The 21380-nt window shown below is 45.1% G+C and overlaps 2 protein-coding genes across 2 annotated transcripts in view; both read left to right on the top strand.

Annotated features, from left to right (window-relative positions):
- Nucleotides 1–603: 603 nt before the first annotated feature.
- LOC126526634 (uncharacterized) overlaps nt 604–21380 on the top strand; it is a 627639-nt gene continuing 606862 nt past the window's right edge. The window contains exon 1 of the mRNA XM_072289589.1: nt 604–1031. The gene's annotated coding sequence lies outside the window, so the exon portion shown is untranslated. The remainder of the gene's footprint in view (nt 1032–21380) is intronic.
- LOC126526591 (uncharacterized) lies at nt 11450–16245 on the top strand. The gene is made up of 2 exons (XM_072284043.1): nt 11450–11492; nt 14897–16245. The coding sequence occupies exons 1-2, from the start codon at nt 11450–11452 to the stop codon at nt 15889–15891; spliced, it is 1038 nt and encodes a 345-aa protein (XP_072140144.1). The 3' UTR covers nt 15892–16245.

Genomic DNA, 21380 nt, shown 5'->3' with positions numbered 1-21380 from the left:
CAGGCGGGTACAGTAGTAGAGCAGCAGCTCCCAGGTTTATTTTATGCGGACGACATAGCTAACAAGCAAATGGATTTGCAACGTCTGGCTAATATCTGTAGACAGGAATAAGGCGAGAATCTAGGTTTGAAATTTGGTGTTAGAAATTCAGGTGTTATGGTATTCAATGAAAACAGTGAACAGACAGTGGCAATACAGGGCCAGGAAATACATCTCGGGTAAGAGAATATAAATACCTTGGTATATGGATAAACGAAGGTAATATATATATGGGCCCTTGGTGCCAGACGACTTACAGCTACGCCACTGCTCATTACTTTGCGAAGCGAGATCGGTATATCTTACACGCACGAGATACAAAAAGGAAGAAGCATGTACTTGCTGCGGTAAAGCTAGGGAAACTGGAGCATGTTTTATTTCAATGTGAAGACGTCTATTCAGTGGTCGATTTAGGCACCACTGGCCTCCTTGAAGCACTTGGTTCAGCGGGAGCAGTGGTAAAGTAAACATGTCCGCAGTAGGCATTAGTAAGAGGCAGTAAGAGGCGATTGGAGAATTGGTGGAAGAAAAGTAGGGAAACAACAAAATACGGAGACGTACAAAAGCACAGTTCGCGATAGGGGATCATAAATGTTGGGCGCGGTAGTTCATAGTGTTCTCTTTTTCTTTTTTTTGATTGTTTAACCTAGGCAGGAAATTATAAACAGTATAATTGCAAGGGCTTGGTGGCGCAACCCACCGCCCCGTTCCAAAAGGGACGCTCATAACATCGGTCCACTTATCCACCCATCCAGATTCAAAGGGTTGAACCTCATTCATCCATCCACCCATATGAAGTGGCCGCTCTCTTGGAGTATCTAGTGAGAAACCATGTCTTGGAGAACATCGCAGAAGTTTGTAAAGGTGTTCTGTGATCGCAGTTGGTTGTGTTTTCTATGACCGCTCTCTCGCCTCAGCGCGGGCGCGACAGTAGGCGCACTGTCGGAGCACCTCAGTTCTTCCGCCGTAGCCGTAACGCATCTGGAACAAAGGTGAGAGTACTTATCTGGGTTCTGCATGACTACCTGACTTTTTTTTTGCAGTTAATTGTGGGAACAAATGCGTTTGCGATTTCGTGCGGTATAACGTGGTCTCGAAATTTCAGCTAGCGCGAAACGGTTGTTGCAGTCGTGCAGAGATCGCAGGATAATCTATTCGTGCCTTGGATGAGCACTTCTGCAGTTCCTATGCGCTGCATATAGTTGAAACCATAGAGTGCCACTGTTGCTAGTGTGCAACAGGCGTGTGTTTAGTCGCGATGTGACAAGAGTGCCACCTCCCATGCGCGGGCACTTGCATATGCACTGAACTGTCAGTGCTGCGAATGCTGTCTCATGGTTTCTGAAGTGAAGGCGCTGAAAAGACGGAGGACAAAGAAGAAACACGCCAACTATCCATCCTAACTGTCTCATGGGTCTTTTAAAGAAAGGTCTGCCTCTTCCTTCGACTTTCCCGCTGCTGCTGCTGTCTGGAACTCCGTGTCGGGGGGTGTTTCAGAGCATCTGCATATATGACAGGAGCCCGGCAGAAAGGAAAGACGACGCGAAAAACTCATTCAGACCTTTGCACCGCTTCGAATGTGCACAATGGCCTCTGGAGCTCTCTGGGCGACGCCACATCAGCCTCTTGGCATCTGCAATGTCCGTGACATCCCGCAAAAGGATTGCAGAAGTTGCAGCGCTTACCGTTCTACGAACGTGCAAGTCCAGAGGGAAGCTAAAGAGAATGGTAAAAAGGAGGGGGGAGAGAAGGCAGGTAATGGGTAGAACCAATGCAGTCTCGAATTGAGGGAATAACAGCCTTGCCACTCGTCGCTCGCAGTTCCCATTCAACGGGGGAGGGGGGAAGGAAGGGGGCATACGGAAAAGGTGACTTGAGAAGGCAAGGAAATGCTGCTACTATAAACACGACAGTGATTGCAGGCGAACAGGATAAAACTTAAGTTCGAGGTGCGGTATGGCACGTTTCTGCTATTTCTGAAAAAGAACACCATGCAAAGGTCAGACGGACAACTTACCCAGGGTGTGCAGAAGCAAAGCCGCATTAGCGCACAGTAGAGTCTAGGTGACAGATATGGAAGCGGCCACACGTCAAACCAAAACGTCTGTGCCTGCCACGGAAGCTTTGCGGCTATGGAATTGCTGTAAACATTCTCGTGCACTTAGAGATGTGTTAAAGAACACCACTGTGTCAAAATCAGAGGCTGCCACTACGGCCTGCCTCATAATCCGATTGTGGTTTTGGCACTACAGCTCCATAATTCAATTAAAGTTTAATACTTGTGCCACGATTCACTGCGCCATGTGAGGCAATGAATACGCTCAACCCTCTCAAAGGTTATGAAGTATGGCCCACAATCATGCCTCAAGCTAACACCTCTCCGTGTGTGCTCTATGTACTACGCAGACAAACAGCAGTGGTGCATGCAAGTTAACATTTAACATCAACTTGCCACTCTCGTGTTGGACTAAATGTTGAAGAAATCAAACATTGCACATAAACATGACTGCTAATTATCATCAATCAAATCAAACAGCATAGAAAGCTTCGCTTACATCGATTACAGTTCTGGATTTTGCATATTTTTTTTTCTTCACCTTTATCAGATGACTGTAGGTTATGCGGGTGTCACGGGATGGTTGTACTATTGTGCTCAACAGTCGTCACTTGCATGGCTGCATTTCTTTCCCTTGCTCTCTGTTTAATTGTGCTGACCACTCCAGCTGAAGCATCAGCACTTTACATTTATTGCACTCGGATAGTGACAGTATGTTTCCTTCACTTAGAGATTGTTAGCAGTTATGTGTGAGCTGTCGAGTTGTGCTATTCCATGTGTCACATGGTGAGCAAGCCGGTCTCGCGAGTCTCTCGCGATGCCTTTCCTCTCTACCATGCTCCTGCCATGTACATGCACACTCTCACCCACTGCCTCACGTGGCTTCCAAAAAAGCAGCAGCAACAGAAGAAAAGTGGAAGGGAGTGACAAAGAAAGCTTTGCTTTAGAAAACTGTATATAATGACATGCTATGAGCGCATGTTAGATACAACAATCAAAGTTGTGTCTTCTGGTTGGTGTTTTCAAAGTAGACTGAGCTTGACATTTGCATTGCTAAGTTCCCTTAAAGCGTACAATGCAGAGGCAAGGGAGAAAGGTTACCTATGCAAGCTAGTATCTGCTGCCATTTCTGTGCAGTGCATCTCATGTGCTCGAATTCCAAAAGCCAAGGTGAGCAGCATAACTTATGCAGAATGCCACAAGTGGCGCCAGCTGCATTGCATCGCGTTGCTGATGATGGCACTTCATACGCGTCCGGAGAGCGAGAGAGAATGAAAGAAAAAACACCATAACTCCGAAAAATCAAATGTTGACTGTACAACTGACCAAGAAGGTGCTTCTAATGGTCTATGGGGTGAACGCGTGGCAGAAGGAGAACGAGAACAGAAAGGACCGATGCATTGAGGAATGAATGGAAAAGAAGCATGCCGCCACTTCTTTGAAGGAGCTTGAGCTTAAAGAAACAGTGTTGGCCGATGCTGAGACGCAGGCGTCCCTCAGCCAAACCAAAATAAATTCTTTAAAGCGGTGAAACGCAACACTGAGGCGTTGTGTGCAGGCTGATAGTATGCCGGGACAGTTGAGGTTGACTTTCCAGCTGCTGAGAGAGAATCTCACTTGTGACAAAGTTCGGGTCTCATACCAATGAGCTTGCTATCAGTTGTTAGAAATAGCTCATATTTGAAAATATTTCCTTCTGTATACCGCTTCGTTTTATTTGTATTAGAATATGTTCGACTTGATTTGCAATAGGTCTGTTTTTTTAGAAGCTCTTTTATTCGTGGTGCATTTTAATAACCTCTCTTTTGTTTTCTTTTTGAATAAAATACAGTACTCCTTACTATTGAAACTGGATCATGTTGCTTTCTTTTTAATTTTTTAACATGCTTCCTAGAGAGTGACAGCATTATGTGAAGTGGTGTCAGCCTGTCTCGACATAAAACAAAGTTCTGTGTGACTGAGGGCATTTTGCAAAAGCATTCGGGGAAAACCTGGATAACTCAGGGAACTTGGTAATGTCAATTTCGTAGACACTCTGTAGAAATGAAATGTGAAGTGGCACAGTGGTGCCCCCCTTTCTACAATCTCTCTCTTGGTGAGCACAGAAACAGAAATTCGCCATTTAAGCAGGCTCAAACCAGCGGACAGCCCAATTCGTCAGTGATAGTGCCACAGAGCACAATACTGTGTTGCTTGAGACGAAGCTGCAAATTTCGAAAGGTTAAAAGAGGTATGAGCTCATGCATTTCGTGATATTGGTGATTCTGAAAACTGAGAGTGCCATGATCATGAAGGCTGGACCCAGTGGCCATGCTGTGGGGATTTGGGGAACCCAATGCACCATTGTGCGTGTGCCTTCACTTGTTCTGCCATCCCTATGCCTACTCCCTCCTTGCTCCGAACCAGTTGTCAGCGGGGGCACTCCACTCGCGATGGTCCACGATGAGGGCTGGGCTAAGACTTCATGCGGGGCCCCTGGCGGCTACTCTCGTGGCGGTAGTATGTCTTTTCTCCCTTGGAACTGCGCCGGGTACGTACATGCTCTCTGTCGTTCGCCAACACCTTTGTGACTAGGACAGAGCTCACGCACGGCGCCTTTGACGGTGTGGGGAGCGCGTACCTTGTTTTTATTCTGTCGGGATGCTAACCCGAAGAACAGGTGCCTAGTGCTCGCGCGAGTTCGTACCACGCCGAGCTTCTCTTATTGGAGAGACCCAAGGCGAAGGAGATTGCCGAGCTCTCGAAAGTTGGCCCATTGGTTATCGCGAGAGCAAGTAGCATACCTGCTGGGCTTTTCCTAGTGGCATGTGCCATCTTGAGCCTGTGCTCTTGCAGCGACGAGCTATAGATGCCCTTGACTGTATTTTTTTGCCCGTGGTGCGGGACCCCTTCTGTTCTCCGCCGCTCCAGGACCAGGCGTTTGTGCGGTTTCAGGTGCCGCCGGATACAATAAATGGTATCGGTTAACTCGGGGGCAATACTGTGTTCTTGCGTGCATCGCTCGGTAGCCCCTTGTGGCCCGAGTTTGCCGGCAGTGGCGCTAGAGACTGACAGCTGATGCGGCCCTGTGGCTCGCTAAGCTTCAACCCGTGGTGGTCGATACTCCTGTGAGGCCTGAAGACCCCACAATGCCTATAGATGAAAAAAGGGATAGGGACCCTTTTTCATCATAAGCTACTGTTCTAAAGAGGCGGGCTATGTGTGTCAAAGTGAAACCCCCATGTTAGTGCTGTCAGCATGGTGGAAGCCGCTGATGTCACTGTTTCTAGCCTCTATATTGCTTCTGATGATGAAACAGGTAGGGCTTCAATGGAGGAGTATCTGAGTGCAGATAGGGCTGCCTTGTTCTGCAAAGAGGTCTCCTATGAGGCGAGCATTGTCGCTACAAACAGCAGCGCTGTGCAACGATAGTAGGCAATATCCTTGTAGCACTTCTCGTAATAATCATCATAGATCTACAGCAGATATAGCATATTTTACACTATTAATAACAAATATCTTTAGGCCGCTATAAAGCCATGTCACCAATACCATTTTGGTCGACCGCACCACCGACTTCATCACACTATTTCTTGGCACTCTTCTGCCATCATTGGCCTTTGCGCCACAAAACTCCATAGATCATCATAAGTTCTATTCAGGGGTGATAACCTTGAGTGATCGTTTTTGGTAGGGCATAATCTTTGAGACATTTCGTGTGTCTCTACATTGGATGTGTAAAAGTAGACAAACAAAAGCCTTTTTGACACAGTGCCAGAAACGCTGTCAGCAGGAAGCTGCTGCATTTGTCATGGAGAGGAACGTAACACGGCAGCCATAGTGCAAATGCGGTGGCAGGCCATGCAGGAATGATATGTCACCAGAGCGAAGCAGGCAAACTTATCGCGGCTGGAGTCGGGCCTGTCTGTCTGTGAGTTTACACGCTCTTTGTACCAAGCCACGGCCTGTCTAGAAAGTAGAGCCTACTACCCCACTGCTGCCGAGCATTAGCTACTTATCGTCTTTTACTACAAATGGTGGTAGTTGTCTGATCAGTCAATGAGTCCGGTATTTTCAGCGTCCCAGCAGCAGCTGGTGAAGTTGGATGTGTCATGCCGGAGATGCTAAGATCACAAGTTTTACCCTGCTCTTCAAAATAGTGACCCGTAGCTGCACGACAATCGGTTGCCGTAGCGCAAGCACAGAAGTGCGCAGCCAGCGAGTGCTTTGTTGTTTGTTGAAGGTAAAAACTCAACATGCTTGCATCAGTGAACTCAAACTGTATGTAGGTCAGCATGCTGCTGGTCAGCCACTCGACTGCATGATGCACCGTTTTAGTGACTCCGGTGTACGATAGCACAAATTTTATTCCCATGCCAGTCTCACTAGACTGTAGAGTTTACAATTTTTTGTAATGTAGGTTAACTGCACCACCTGTGGGTCGCCTCTGCATTTAGCTGCACTATATTTGCTCCTTTTGCTTAGCCACCTCAATGCACTCTTCCTTGAGTGGAGACAGAAGGTATCGAAGCTCTGCTTGTTGAACGTAGACAACAAGATAAAAAATATGGCTCTGCTTCGCATTAAAGGAACATCGCAGGTGTACAATGGTGTTCGCACAGGGCATGTAGCAGCTAGCAATGTATACTGTGCGGCTAGCAGACATACAGGACCTGTTTGCTGATACACGGGAATGGCATAAAAGCAACAAAAGCAGACCACCCGGGTGCTGGTTCTCGGCAGTCTTCATAGTATGCCATTTCTGGTGTATGGTTACTGCAGCATTATTTCAGTTTCGGTATGAAAATGTTGATTTTTTTCAAGCGTCTTCTTAAGTGCCCACATGCATTTCAAGCACAAAATTTTCCACAGAGATTACTGCTGGTTCTATCCATTGTTTGTTGTCGCCAAACCTTGTGTAATGAGATTGTATGCGCGGTACGAAAGGCATGAAGCCACTAGCGACTACGTTGGAACCTTTGACGATCTATCAGTGTGCTCGCGGCCATTATCATTGTTTTGAGTCTTATTTGTTTTGCAGGGCACAGGTTTGCGCCCAATGCGTCGTGCCACCGTGGTAGTTCATCGTCACTCAACGTGACAGTATTACAGTATTAATAAAAGGGTACCAGTCATCATAATAAACCTTAATAGGAGGTATAGATTTCACATAGTACATGCATGCTCTCCAACCTCTAGTCATTATCATGAAGTAAAACAGCCTTATGAGGTTGTTCGAATTATCAATGCAAACTCAGTGTACTATAGTCATGAGTGACATTAATGTGAAAGAGGGGGAAAATTGGGTAAGTGAACAGGCGACTGGGGCAACTACGGCACCAACTCTACAAACAGCAGACGAGAGATGTTGGTATAGCTTATGAAAAGTAATCACCTCCAAATTATAAACACCTTCTTCCGGAAGCGCAGTAAGAGGAAGTGGACCTGGAAAGGCCCTGATCGGGAAAGAAGAAAGGAAATACATTTCATACTCTGGGTGTACCCTAGCATTGTTCAGGGTGCAGAAGTGTTAGGTAGGTTTAAGTGATTCAGTGGTCACAGGTTAGTAAGGTCTAGGATTGTTCTCAATTTGAAAAGAGAAAGACCAAATTAAAAGGACACAGGCCAGCCTAGACAAAGTCAGTATGAAAGTAGATGAACTCAAGCTGGTGCTCTAACAAATGTGCACTTTTAAAACAGGAAAGTGAAGCTAACACAATGAAAGAAACCATAACTAGGCTGATTTCAGAAGCAGCAATTGAAGTTGGAAGTAAGGCACAAAGGCAACAAGTAGGTAAGCTCTCCCAAGTAACAAATAAACTAATAAAGAAACGACAAGTCATAAAAGTGCCGATATTGCAGCCATTATCAAACCATGACCGGGAGCTTACCGCTGTTGTTGAAAAGTACAGTGATTGCATTCTAACTGCACTAACATATGAAGCAGAAACTTGGAGATTAACAAAGAAGCTTGAGAACAAGTGATCGACTGCAAAATGAGCGATGGAACGAAAAAGGTTAGGTGCAACTTGAGGAGGACGGTGTGGATCTGAAAGCAAACAACAGTATCCGACATTCTAGTTGGCAATCAAAGGAAAAAATGGAGCAGGCCATGTAATGCATGGGCAGATAGTCTATCGGAGTTACAGAATGGCTCCTAAGGAAAGAAAAGCATTCGAGGATGGCAGAAAGCTAGGTGGGCTGATGAAATTAAGAAATTTGCAGACACAAGTTAGAAACGGCTAACGCAAGACAGGGTTTAAATGGAGATCACTGGGAGAGGCCGCGCATGGTCACTGAAGAGCAGCAACTATCCAGTGACCCAACTTGGTGTCAAAGAAGTTTGTCGAAGGGTGGCAGAGACGCAGTGTTACATACTCAGTGACCCAAGTTGGTTCGACAGTTGGTTTTGAGCCCAATTCCCTCAGCACAGCAGCCAGATGCTCTACCCATTTGACCATAGACTACCTAGTGACCCAAGTTAGCAGGATAAAGGTTAGGTGCAGACATACATATACATACATATATACATATATAGTACACAGATACAGGCCTGCCACTAGCTGGGTGAAGTTTTTAAGAAAGCTATTGCAGTAAAATGAACTCTGGCAAACAATGTAATGTGTAGGGTCTGTCACCGGTCTGTCAAGGCTACTGAATGCGGAACAATCGAACTGACATCAATGACACCAACGACCTTTGGTGTTATGTAAGGCACTCAAAGCAGTTGCACCCCCGACCTATCGTCGGATTTCAACCCACTACCTGTGAGGTTAATTAAGGCACCTTACCCCGAACATTTGGTGAGAGTCAAACCCTCGACATTTGGCAAGAGTTAAACCCACTTGGAGATATTGGCAAACTGGCGATACCTCCAAGTTGTATTCCAATCAACATCGCGAAGGTTGAGTCGAACCCACTACTTTTGTTGTCAATTAAGGTGAAGTAAATTAAAGCAGAGTTCAGTAAAATAGAGTTAAGGCACTGAAACCCACAACCTTTGGTGGAAGTTGAACCTGCGAACTTTGGTGAGAGTCGAACCCATTTGGAGATATGGGTGAACCAGCGATATCTCAAGTTGGATTCCAACTGACATTGTGAAGGTCGAGAGTCAAACCCATGACCTTTGGTGTTAAGGCGAAGTTGATTAAGGCACTCGAACCCATGACCCAACATGGATATATGGGTGAACCGGTGATATTTCAAGTTGGATTCTAGTTGACATCATGAAGGACGAGAGTCAAACCCACTACCTTTGGTTTTAAATAAGGTGAAGTTAATTAATCCACGCATAATTAAGAGAGATAAGGCATTCGAACCTGCAATCTTTGCTGGGAGAAAATAGGAAGTAACAATGCATTAGAATAAAGATGTCAAGTAATGCAATGTCTCATGAGCCGGCAGGCTTCCGCCTTCATCCTCTTTGGTGTATGCTAAAGTTAGTGTCAACTTTTCACAGAGTGGACTTCCCTCTGCAAATGTTCCTTGTTACTTGTTGCCATAAACGTTAAATTGACACTGCTCATTACCTTATTTTTCATTACACAACGTAGCTGTGATTAAATGCACTATAGATTGGGGAGTACCACGGAACGACTGCTCTTGGCTGAATTCAGAGCTAGCCTTGAACCCTAGCTTCAAACTGAGCATACTCCCACAAGGTGCAGTTAAAACGCAGGCGAGAGCTTAGGCAAGGAATGCACGGAGAAACATTTCGCCAAAGGGAGTATAAGGCTTTCGCATTCAGACATGTAAGCAGGCTTACGTTCCTCTGCAGAATTGCAACTTCTATTTATTCAGCTTTGCCAGAATAAAGCTGTGTTACGCAGTGAAGCACGTATGAAGCATTGCAGCAAAGCATGTTAAAATTGAATGTGGCCACTTTCATGAAACGTCATTTGTGTCCCTTGGTTATACAGTGCACAATCCATCCCCGGTCAAGGTACAAGCACTGAGATGTCTTATAACTGCACTGGCAGCCATTGAGCTGTTCTTGATGATGCTGTGGTAATTTTTGGCCTTCCTGACTGTTACATTTGCCCAGTTGTTACATTACTTTATTTTGTGGTCTCTTGCAGAACGCAACAGTGGGGTTCTACTGTATTACAGGAAAGTACAAAAACTAGCCATTTCAGTATATCTCATGGAGGCAATGGAACTCCAACTAGGATTTTAAGTGTGTCTGTAGTAAGCTGCATGGCATTCTGGTACGTCAGGGAAACGATTGCCTACCTGTGAACATTGAATGCATAAAGATTCTGCTGTCATGACTAGAGTGGGTCGGCCAAAGGTGATAGCAAACATCTTATTAAAGGGGCTGACAACCTATATTTATGCTACTCATCTTCTTTTTCGCAGTGAAAATCTTGCTACTCGTAATGTCAAAACACTGCAATGGCGACACGAAAAATGTCGTGGAGCATCTTGTATCAGGATTCTTCTATCTGAAATTGTGACTGTGTTTCAATTCCTATCTTGGAAACATTAAGAGGTGAGTGTGATAGCAATTGGATGGGGGCTTTGCTAGTAAGCATATGATGAGTGTGGCCCTAAGCATAGCAATTTTTTCTTTTATTGAGGTGATGTTCGTGTGGGTCATAATTTCTGAACTACTGCATTACTTCCACAATAACTGCTACATCCTGTTGTTTCCTGTCCAACTGCTTTGATCATATACAAGTCAAGCCAAGTCTCATGCGAGACAAATTTTTTGTGCCAGCAAATCGTAACAAGTCTTGCAATGCAAAATGTGGGCCTCGAGGGCTCATTGAGGATGAGAGAGCGAGCTGGGTCAAAGCATTTTTAAACTTTTCTCTAAAGGGTGTAGAAATCCGTGAAAGTCAACACTCCTCACTTTGTAATATTGTAGCTTTCTGAAAAAATACTTTTTATATTTGGACTTCACAAACAAGGTCATGAAGCATTCAAATGCAAAAATATTGTCACGTGGTAGTGACGCTCAAGAAAAACAGCAGCAAAACTGTCAATAGCTTGACTAACTTTTTATTGGGCGAACCTGTTCCCACAAAAGCAACTTACACTCAAAGCACAATGATAGCGGCAAACTTAGCGATCATCAAAAATCTGAACTGCTGGTCAAGTGCATTGCCTCTTACACATAAGTCATCGAAGCTTCTAGAGTAATCACTGGTGCCTGCGTTGCTAGTTTCCACAATTTTCTCGAAGTATGCGATCGTCGTGTTTTTGCTGACATGCTTGAACTCCTGGCTGAATTTGGTAAGCATTGCTTTCACTTTATCTCTATGTAGTCGGTAGATCCCTCTTGCGACGAAGATTTCACGATAGAGCAGGAGACGTTGACCACCCTGCGTCTGCAAGTGTTTCGGTGCCAACGGAAATGACAATGCTGGAGCAATGTGGGATGCACACTTCACCTTCGAGCGCAGTCAGGGCTTGGGTAACTACGAAAGTTCTCCGGCGGTATTGCTTGATTTTCGGACGGCGTTATTGACTGACTTCAGCTCGATAATTGCGCTATGTTGGTTCTGGAAGTCCATGCCGAGAATGACGTCTCATGAACACTGTTGGAGGACAATGAAGGTGGCAGGGTAAGTCTAACCATGAACTGTAATTCTTGCTGTGCAAATTCTACTCAACATTATTAGGTGTCACCCAGCAGTCCGAATTTTAAAGCCTTCCCATGCAGTCCTAACTCTCTTCAACTGGGTGGTGACGAGTCCAATCATCACGGAGTAGTCGGCTATTGTGTCCACTAATGCGGTGACTGTGTGGTCGTCGAGAAGCGCGTCGAGGTCGGTGGTTTTTTGTCTTGCGTTCCAGTTAGATCTTGGCGTCTGATCACGGTGCATCGTGTTAACCTGTGGCTGGAACGTCGCATCGTCAGGTCTTCTTTTATCGGCGTATGTGTCGTCAAGATACTCTTTTTGTCGTCTTCATCATCAGTGGAGGATCTTTGCCAATTTGACGAACAGCAACCACACCTCCATCAATTGCTGCTTTTAATTTATCGGATGTGGGCCGACAAACCAGCCCAGGGCTAGGCCAGTGTATGGTCGGCGCTGCGGTGACAGGTAGCGGTCTGGTGTCGGCAAACGGGACGGCCGTCAAAAGCTCCGCTGAGTGGCGGCAAGGTAGCCGGCGATACCATGAGTGTGTTTGCCTTGCTGCGGGCGCGGAGCTTTGACGGTGAACCCGCGTTGAGTCAGCTGTCGTTACAACGGACCCGTAGAATCCGACAAAAAATGTCCGGTTTATCCAACGCCCGTAATATCCGAAACGCTTCATTTCCAAAACTTTGGTCACGATGTGTAACAACGTTATTGCGAAAAGGGACAAACAAGGAAAGAACAAACAAAAAAGTGGCAGTTTCACCCGAGAAGCAAAGCATCGATTGTGATAGCAAATTAGTAGACAGCTATGCGAAGGAAGGATAGTAGTTCTATTGGCTGTGTAAAGTTGTAAAAATTCGCTTGCTAACTAAATAATAAGCACGGTATAATGCGCGCACAGGTAAACATGAAGACATCTCGCTCAACCGCGGAAGGTATAATGCGCGCACAGGTAAACATGAAGACATCTCGCTCAACCGCGGAAAGTTGCTGTCAAAATATTGGAGTGAGGAAGCGCGGTGGCAACAATGTGCGAATTGACCTTCGTGCTGTCTCTCGCTTCAACGCGAACTAAGTTTCGAAAGCACATCGCATACAAAGCTACTGGCACTGGGCGCACTTTGTCTACATCGCAGATAGCTTTCAAGATATGACGGCCGTGCCGCAAGCAGCAGCCACCGCAGTAAAAACCCCTCTCCCTCACCTCCCACTGCTCTGTGCCTCGCGGCAATGGAAGACAGCGCACTTCCGCTGCCCGCCTACCTCCCTCGCATGCACGATACTGAACAGCGATCGTCGGCTGACCCTCGCAAGTAAGTTGTCAGCTTGTGTCGAAACGGCAAAAGTCTGTTTTATATGGCTGATTTTGACAAAAAATGCTGCTAATTTCATCCGCTGTGACCGATAGTCCATTGTAGTGCGGTCCGTTAAAAGTGAATTTTGTTGCAATAATAAAATAAGTAGAGCAAACTCAGGTTGAAATATAGTCCCTTATATTCAAAAGTCTGTTGTCCTTTGTAATTAGCATAGACTAGTCCTAGTTTGTGGTATGGACACTGGTAGAAAATGTGGCCTGTTTCTCTGCAGTGATAGCAGAGCGGACAGTGGTAGGGGGCATGCCAAACATCAGTCTTCCTTAGAATGCTCTGTTGAGCGACGGTTTTTTGCGTGCTAGCAGCGGCGGTGGTCAAGAACTGAATTGTGGCACTGTGGGGTCCTGGCACAGGTGCGGAGGGCGATCATGCCAGGCGACGGCGGCGTGTGGTCACTTCTGGCTGCGATTGCAGTGATTGAGGCTTTACCTGAGGAACTCCTTGTGATCACTATAGTTCCTCCTTGAGCATGTATGTCAGTGACTGCGGCCACCTGAGGTTGCGACGAAGGCAAGGTCTTGCGCAGTTGTTCGCACCCAATGGCCCTGATGACTTCTTGGAGGTCGGCAGAGCTTCGTGCTTCGATGGCACACTGCGGCTTGAGCGCTTGGTGGTTATATTGCCTAGTGCAAATTTCTAAAGTTTTCTCAATTGTCGCTGAATCTGTCAAGAACTCGGCTATGGTCTTGGCAGGTTGTGGACCAATTTGGCGAAAAGTTCTTGCTTGATCAGAAAGCAGTCTTTTTTCTCCGACATTTTCGGTCTCATTGGGCAGCAGCACTCATGCTCCTAGTTGAGCTTGGGCTTGTCTTTGCATACAACGCTTGTAAACGTCTCGAGGAAGCTGTTGCGGAACACGTCCCACATTCTTAAGGTGGTTTCTTGATTCTCAAACCACACCCTGGTGGCGTCTTCCAATGCGAAAAAGACATGGCACAGCTTGTCGTCGCTGTTCTAGTTGTTAAATGTAGTGACTATTTTATACGTCTCCAGCCAGCATTCCGGGTCCTCAAATGTTGATCCGCAGAACATCGGTGGCTCCCTCGGCTGCTGTAGCATGATCAGTGTTGGCGAAACTGGGGCTGCCGTTGTAGCTCCTCTAGTGACTGTGCACTTCCTGGTCTTTTCAGGTAGAAGTCTGTACTCCCGTAGCAGTCCTTGCTGCCTACAGCTAGCTCGCTGATCCTTCGCGACGTTGCTATTGCCCTCGGGTGTCGGGCTTGGATCACGGCTTTGTGGTGGCGTTCGATACATGAACGCACCTCCACCAGATGTCACATGGTAATGACGGTCAAGAAACACAGCAGCAAAACTATCGATAGCTTGACTAACCTTTTATTGGGAGAACCTGTATCCACAAAAGCGAGTTACACTCAAAGCACAACGATAGTGGCGAACACAGTCAGGGATTGTCAAAAATCTGAACTGCCAGTCAAGCACGATGGCTTTATACATGAGTCATCAGTTTCCAGAATAATCGCTGGTGCCTGCGTGTCTTCCAGAAAGTACTACAGAATTCGCGTCCCACATACAATCAGATTACATAAGCTTCGGTGACGATAAAGTATAGAACCATCGATAACATTCCTGTAAGGTCCAATCATTTAAGCACGTCTCGCGCTGAGCGATAACATTAAGTTGTTAGTGGATAAAATGCACTCCCTGAGAAAAGGATAAGTACATGTGCCAATATTGAGTAAATTAAAAAGAACTCTTAGGATTTTGTTTCATCATACTTGAAATTTCCCTCAGGTCTCCGAATTAAAAAGAAAAACAAGAAAGCTTGTCATGAAATATAGCGTCTGTGTTCTTTTTGGCTTTTCAATATAACTTTTACTTACTTTTTTTTATTTGTGCAGCATCGAGGCCTGCTATTTTTCCATCAACTGCCAAATGTGACAACTCAAAGCAAGGAGGCCTCCACCGATGTCAGCTATCTGACTGTGAGACTGATCAACAGTTTTGTCTGGAAGCACATGCCAGCGTCCATACAGGCAAGAAGCCATTTCAGTGCCCTTCATGTCCTCGGAGCTTCTCAAAAAGATACAGCCTAAATGTTCACCTGTCCATTCACACGGGTGAGCGGCCATTTCAATGCCCTTCATGCCTGCGGAGCTTCTCGCAAAAAATCCACCTGAAAAACCACCTGAGCACCCACACAGGTGAGAAGCCATTCGCGTGCTCTTTGTGCTCTTGGAGCTTCCCACGAAAGGCTGACTTGAAAGAGCACCTGCGCACCCATACAGGCGAGAAGCCACATCAGTGCCCTTCATGCTCTCGGAGCTTCTCACGAAAGGGCAACCTTACAAAACACCTGTGCACCCACACAGGTGAGAAGCCATATCAGTGCTCCTTATGCTTTCAAAGCTTGGCACAAAAGACCCACCTGAAAGCCCACCAGCACACCCACACAGGCGAGAAGCCATACCAGTGCCCTTCGTGCTTTCAGAGGTTCTCACAAAAGATGCAGCTGAAAGTCCACCTGAGCATTCATACAGGCGAGAAGCCATATCAATGCCCTTCATGCTCTCAGAGCTTCTCACAAAAGGGCAACCTGAAAGTCCACCTGCGTACCCACACAGGCGAGAAGCCATTTCATTGTCCTTCATGCCTTCAGAGCTTCATACGAAAGACCAGCCTGATATGCCACCTGCAAACCCATACTGGTGAGAAGCCCTATCAGTGCCCTTCATGCTCTCGGAGGTTCTCATTGAAAAGTGCCCTGAACGTACACCAGCGCATTCATACAGGTGACCGGCCATATCGTTGCACCGTATGCTACAAGTCCTTTACGCGATCTGATCACTTGAGCAGACATAAGCATAGAGCAAAGCACCATGATATTGTAGGGTAGATCATTGACCACGTTGAACTAGTCTGAATTAAATATCTATGGATGTGTAGCATATTTGATAGCTTTGTACTGCATCAGGAAGCACAAGTGATGTGATCTGCTTTCGAAGTTCTGTATTTTTTTTTTCAATATGGTCTTTTGGTACATATGAACTTGTTCTGTTTTATGCATTCATGTATTTGTTGCCTCTATGTTCTGGTATACATTGTTCATTCTGAAGACTCTTTTGAGCTTATTCTGTCCGTACTTTTTTTAAGAATGGGTATTTTTATGGAGCAATTGATTGTTCAACAAGTTACCTTCCAACTGTTTGTTTCATCAGAGCTCCAAATAAATGTCTGTGTTTCATGAGTATTTGTTGACTGTTTTGTGTATTTTAGTACTTGAATGGCAGCGTACAGTATAGTCTTGTTAGCATTTTATTGTATCGGGGGCTGCAACAAAAATTGAGTGGTGGCAATTGAAAGTTCATAATTAGCGCAGAAGGCACTTGCTATAACTAATATAAACGAATAATTGAAGCCTCAAGTCCAATGTCAAGTCATCCATGCCTAATTCATTCCTACATTTGATTTCAACTAATGTATCAGCATTTCTATAAGCACTAGTGTGACATATCTGTAGAAATATTTCTATAAAGTTTACATTTTGAACCAAGCATACACCTGCACTGTCTAATACATTTGTGTGCACAAGGAAGAAAGTGGGCCGATCCTGCCAATTCAGGAAAGGTTCTTTCTGAATTGCAGTTGTGCCAGTCTCTCATAAGACATTTCCTCGCAACGAAATTTTACACAGGGCCTGTGTTTAATGTAATAAATCCAAGAATCGATGGTTTTGATTAAGGGTGTGTGAATATTTGTTGCTTTTGAATAGGCACTTTATAATTACAAATATCTTCTAGTAGCCTTGGAACACCTCAAACCTTCCTGCACACAAGCAGCCTTAAATGGAAATAAAGGTACAATAAATTTCACCCCCGTGGGCATAGTATAGGCATAAAATATCTAAACGTGCAGGAGCTGGACTTTCCTGGCTATGTAGGGATCATTTGCACTCCCTGAAGAGCCTTTTGTGTGTGAGCAAATTCCCCATTTGTTTTAGCTCCATTTGTGCTTTTAGTAAACAATCCTTCATAACGTGCGACGGAACGATGGGAACTTGCCAATGTTATGAACACCAGGATGTGCACATTGTTTTGTGCATATTTTGATATTAGCTGTTCATTTTTCTAAAAATATTTGAGCTGTATTCTGCATTTGGGCCAGAAGTTTCACTTCTGGCCCTTTTCGATTCGTATTCCATTCAAGCTGAAAAATTACTTCTATATTGGCTAACATGTACCTACATGTAATAAATAAACGTGTGAGGCTTTTTTTTTTCTTTTTTGCCAAGTTTCACAACTAAGGATTACTTCCACATCCAGTCAGCCATCAGCTGTACCAGCACGTTACCATTCAGAACCCTTCAGGTTCTTCTTTCAAAGCTTCTTTGTAACTTGTGAACTCAAATAGCAATTTGTGCACACAGTTAAGCCCCGTAGGTGTCTATGTGTTAAGTAAAATCTGAACTGGGAATATGCATATGTGTGCAGAAGCTGCATGGCATTCTGTTACACAAGCATTACAGTATGCTCAGATATGTTGAGCTGCCGGGTAAATTCATAGCATGTTCCAGCACAATGTGACAAGCTGTTTCATTAGACAATTTTAGAATGGCGTTTGCAACCAAACCTAAATGCATTACATACATAAAGAAATAGCGTCGTCCTGACTGCACATGCTGCGTACGTTATGAGATTCTGTGATGTATGTGCACTAAGATAACGTAAGTTTTTTGCAAGTTTAACGTTCGTAATGTTTATGGACGAAGAAATACCGTTGTCGAACATGGTTGCATCTATGCATCCCGCTTCAGTGTGAATTCTCGTGATGGCTACACTCTCACTTGCATTGATCACCAGTGGCTATTGTAATCGACGTTCGCTTTCTCTAAACTCACCTGAAGGGTTAGTTATGAGCGCACAGCGCGTCCATTTTCCGAGATCGTTCGGCGATTCGAGCGCTCATAGGCCTAGCATTTGGATCTTGGAGCCTGTGGATCTGCCTTAGCATTGCTGCGGAGTCTGGGTTTGGGCTCCATTATATGCAATTCGATGTGTCATCTTTTACTTTCGAGGGCCTTTTCTTTTGATGAAGTATGTACAATGATATATGGACATATATATGGACTATATATGTATATATGGGATATATATACATATAGTGTTAAAAAGAGAACTGATGAATTCGCTGCATATTTGCAACTCGCTGAATCTGTTGGTAGTTCCGAAATTTTTCCATCTGGTTTTCACGTCTACCGTTCCGATTGGAATATGCATGATGTAGTGTTTCTACTTGTTGGTTAGGGCACACAGTCGTCTCCAATGTTAATCCCAACCGATTGACCTGAGTCAGTTCGGTGCAATATCCGATTTCAAACTTGGCAGTTGCTGACGGTTGGCTCCTTTTACCGTTCCCCCGCTTCCACATTGCCTGAGACCTTCACAGCCCTTTCAGAGTTTCTTTCTACAATAAATAATGACTATCTTATTGGCGGTGATTTCGATATGCCTGACATGAGGTGGGTTCCCAACAAGCCTGTCCTTGTTAATTCATCCGCTCTGTCTATAGCATTCCGCGAGGCAATAGTTACCAGCGATATTTGTCAGTTTGTTCTCAACCTACCAGGTGTGGTCCAAATAGCTCTTCTGTGTTAGGTCTGCTTTTCTCAAACCAGCCATTGCTTGTATCTTACAACGCCGTAATTCCTGGTATTAGTGACCATGACTGCATTGTAGCACATGTTCAGATCATCCTCTTCTCATGTGCACATGATCACCGAAGGAAGATATATTTTTTTTAGAAAGGCAATTATGTTTCATTATCTAATGGTCTTGCCATCTTCCTGCAGGAATTCAGTCACTTCGTTCAGTCTGCAGATTGCAATACCCTATGGGATACATTTTGCTTCACACTAAAGCAGTTGCTTGGCACACATGTTCCATGTAAACATTTGTCTGCAAAAAAACGTAGAGGTAAGCCTTGGGTTACTCAGGAGGTCAAGCGATTGATTAATAAGAGACATTATCTTCTGAATGCGTACAGAAAGCAGCGTAACCCTTCTGTATTTATAATGCTGAAGTCCCTTGGAAAAGATATAAAAGTAAAAAACAAGGTTGCTAAGGAAAAATACTTAGCATTGGGCCCAAAGTTACAAAATAACCCAAAAGAAATGTGGAAGTGTTGAAAAACAATTAGCAAAGGATCAATTGGCATCCTGAGCTTAAAAAATGACAGTGTACTCCTTACTCATGACTTCAATAAAGCTTCTTGCTTCAATCTTTGTTTCCAGTCTTCTTTCACAACTCCCTGTCATAATGAATTATTGCGTACTCCCGACAGTGTGTTCGAACCTATGCCAGAACTGGTTGGGACACACGGTAGTATACTTGCGTTACTTGGCAATATAAATGCTTCTTCTGCAAGTGGTCCTGGTGGTATACCTTCTTGTGTGTTAAAGGCTTGTTCTAAAATAGCCTACTATATGGTTATTATGTTTGAGAAATCGTTAAGTACTTCTTGTTTACCTAAGGAGTGGAAAGTTGCAAATGTGGTACCAATCCGTAAAAGTGGCCAGAAAAAGATTGTCTCCTACTACAGGCCAATTTCTCTTAACGAGTGTGTGTAGTAAAACACTGGAGCACATAGTGTACAGTGCCATAATAAAACATCTAGAAAACAATGCAGCAGAACCCCGGTTATACGTCCCCCAGTTTTGTGACGACCTGGGTTTTACGACAGATTAGCGCAGTCCCAGCGAAGTCTCCATAGAAGCAATGCATTAAAAATCCCGGTAATCCGACGCAATTTTACGCCTGACCCGCGTTATAAGACAACCCTCGCGAAGCGCTGGATGGAATGGCGGACGAAAGAAAAGTGCCGCGGGTCTCTTTCCTCACTCCGTCTCTCCGCATGCATGCACAAGGCAAGAAATTGGGCCAATCCTGCCAATTCAGAAAAGGTTCTTTCTGAATTGCAGTTGTGCCAGTCTCTCATAAGACATTTTCTACCAGATATACATGGTAATGACTGTCAAGAAACACAGCAGCAAAACTCTCGATAGCTCTCCCAACCTTTTGTTGGGAGAACCTGTGTCCACAAAAGCAAGTTACACTCAAAGCACAACAATCGCTTGACACCCATCGACCGGTTCGCTCTGGCGCAGCTCTCTTTCCTGCCTCGTCTCATTGTTCGTTTCTCTCTGCCCCACCAGCAGCTGCGTGCGACGCTCACTGTGCTGAAGTAGCGCCTTTTCTTCTCCACAATCATTTTCTCCCTCTCTTCTCGCTGGCATCGCCTCTCGTCGCGTTGGGGAAGCGTTTCTCTCCTTCCAGTTTCCCAGCAGAAGATCGCCAACAAGGTAACGCGGAGAGGCCTAGGTTTATCACACATGTTCTTCGTCGTAATCCTAGCGTTCAGCGGAGGTATTGAGTTTTGTGGAGCAACACGAAGCACAACGTCCCGAAAGTGGACAGTTCTGTCGCTCGGCGAAAAGCTGAATTTATATCGAGGAAGCGGAAAAGCGGCATGGAGCCACGAAAGCCAGCACTGCCCGGGACCTTTAAGGGACACTAAAGCGAAACAGTAAATCAGTTTAGACTAATGAAGCATTGTTTGAGAACCCTGCAGGCAGTCATTTAAAAAGAATAGTTCGAATATTAGATGAGGAAATGAAGGTCCAAGTATCAGTATTTGAATTTCGCGCCGAAACCCCAGCGCCGGTACGTCAGCGTGACGTCAGGGATTCCAAAGTATGTTTTCGCATTTGGGCTGCGTTGGCTGACTAAAGGTACCCGAAACTTGCAATGTTTAATATTTGGTTCCTTTAGAATACAATGTAGTGAATGTGTACCGCTATATATAATTAGTAGGCCCTAGAAGGTGCCATCAAAATCCCAGACGTCACCGCCCCCAGGTGCGGGAACTTAAGTAGGCGTCGCCACCCGTATTTTGTTCTTTCGCTTTTTCTGGCTTACCAAACGTCTTATCGTTGTAAGAGTGGTGTTTTTAGTGCTGTATAAGAGTAATTTACTCATGCAGAAGAAATCATTTTTCACTTTAGTGTCCCTTTAAGATACCTGAATCTTCGCTTAAGACTATCCTGACAAACAAAGCGGTGATATTGCAGAATGCCAACAAGTTCGGGCTCAAGCGGAAAGCGGCAAAACGACAGCATGAGAAGTTGAAAAATGTTCTCGTCAAGTGGCTGCACCAAGCACTGAGCTCTGCGATCAGCGTTGATGGCGCCATTCTAAAGGAAAAGGCGGACCATGTGGCATTACGTCTAAGCATCGACGACTTTCAGGCATTGAACGGGCAGCTGGATCGCTTTAAAAAACGAAACAGGATTGTGTACAGCCGCTCCTGTGGAAAAAGCACTTCCATGGA

The sequence above is a fragment of the Dermacentor andersoni genome, chromosome 8 (genome assembly GCF_023375885.2).
Source record: "Dermacentor andersoni chromosome 8, qqDerAnde1_hic_scaffold, whole genome shotgun sequence".
Classification (NCBI taxonomy): Eukaryota; Metazoa; Arthropoda; class Arachnida; order Ixodida; family Ixodidae; genus Dermacentor; species Dermacentor andersoni.
Note: the sequence above shows the minus strand (reverse complement) of the source record. Positions and strands in the feature narration are given on the sequence as shown.

Coding starts and splice junctions, on each gene's coding strand:
- LOC126526591 (XM_072284043.1), top strand. CDS start 11,450: ATGTGGGATGCACACTTCACCTTCGAGCGCAGTCAGGGCTTGG. Junction 11,493..14,896: donor CGAGCGCAGTCAGGGCTTGG/GTAACTACGAAA, acceptor TTATTTGTGCAG/CATCGAGGCCTGCTATTTTT.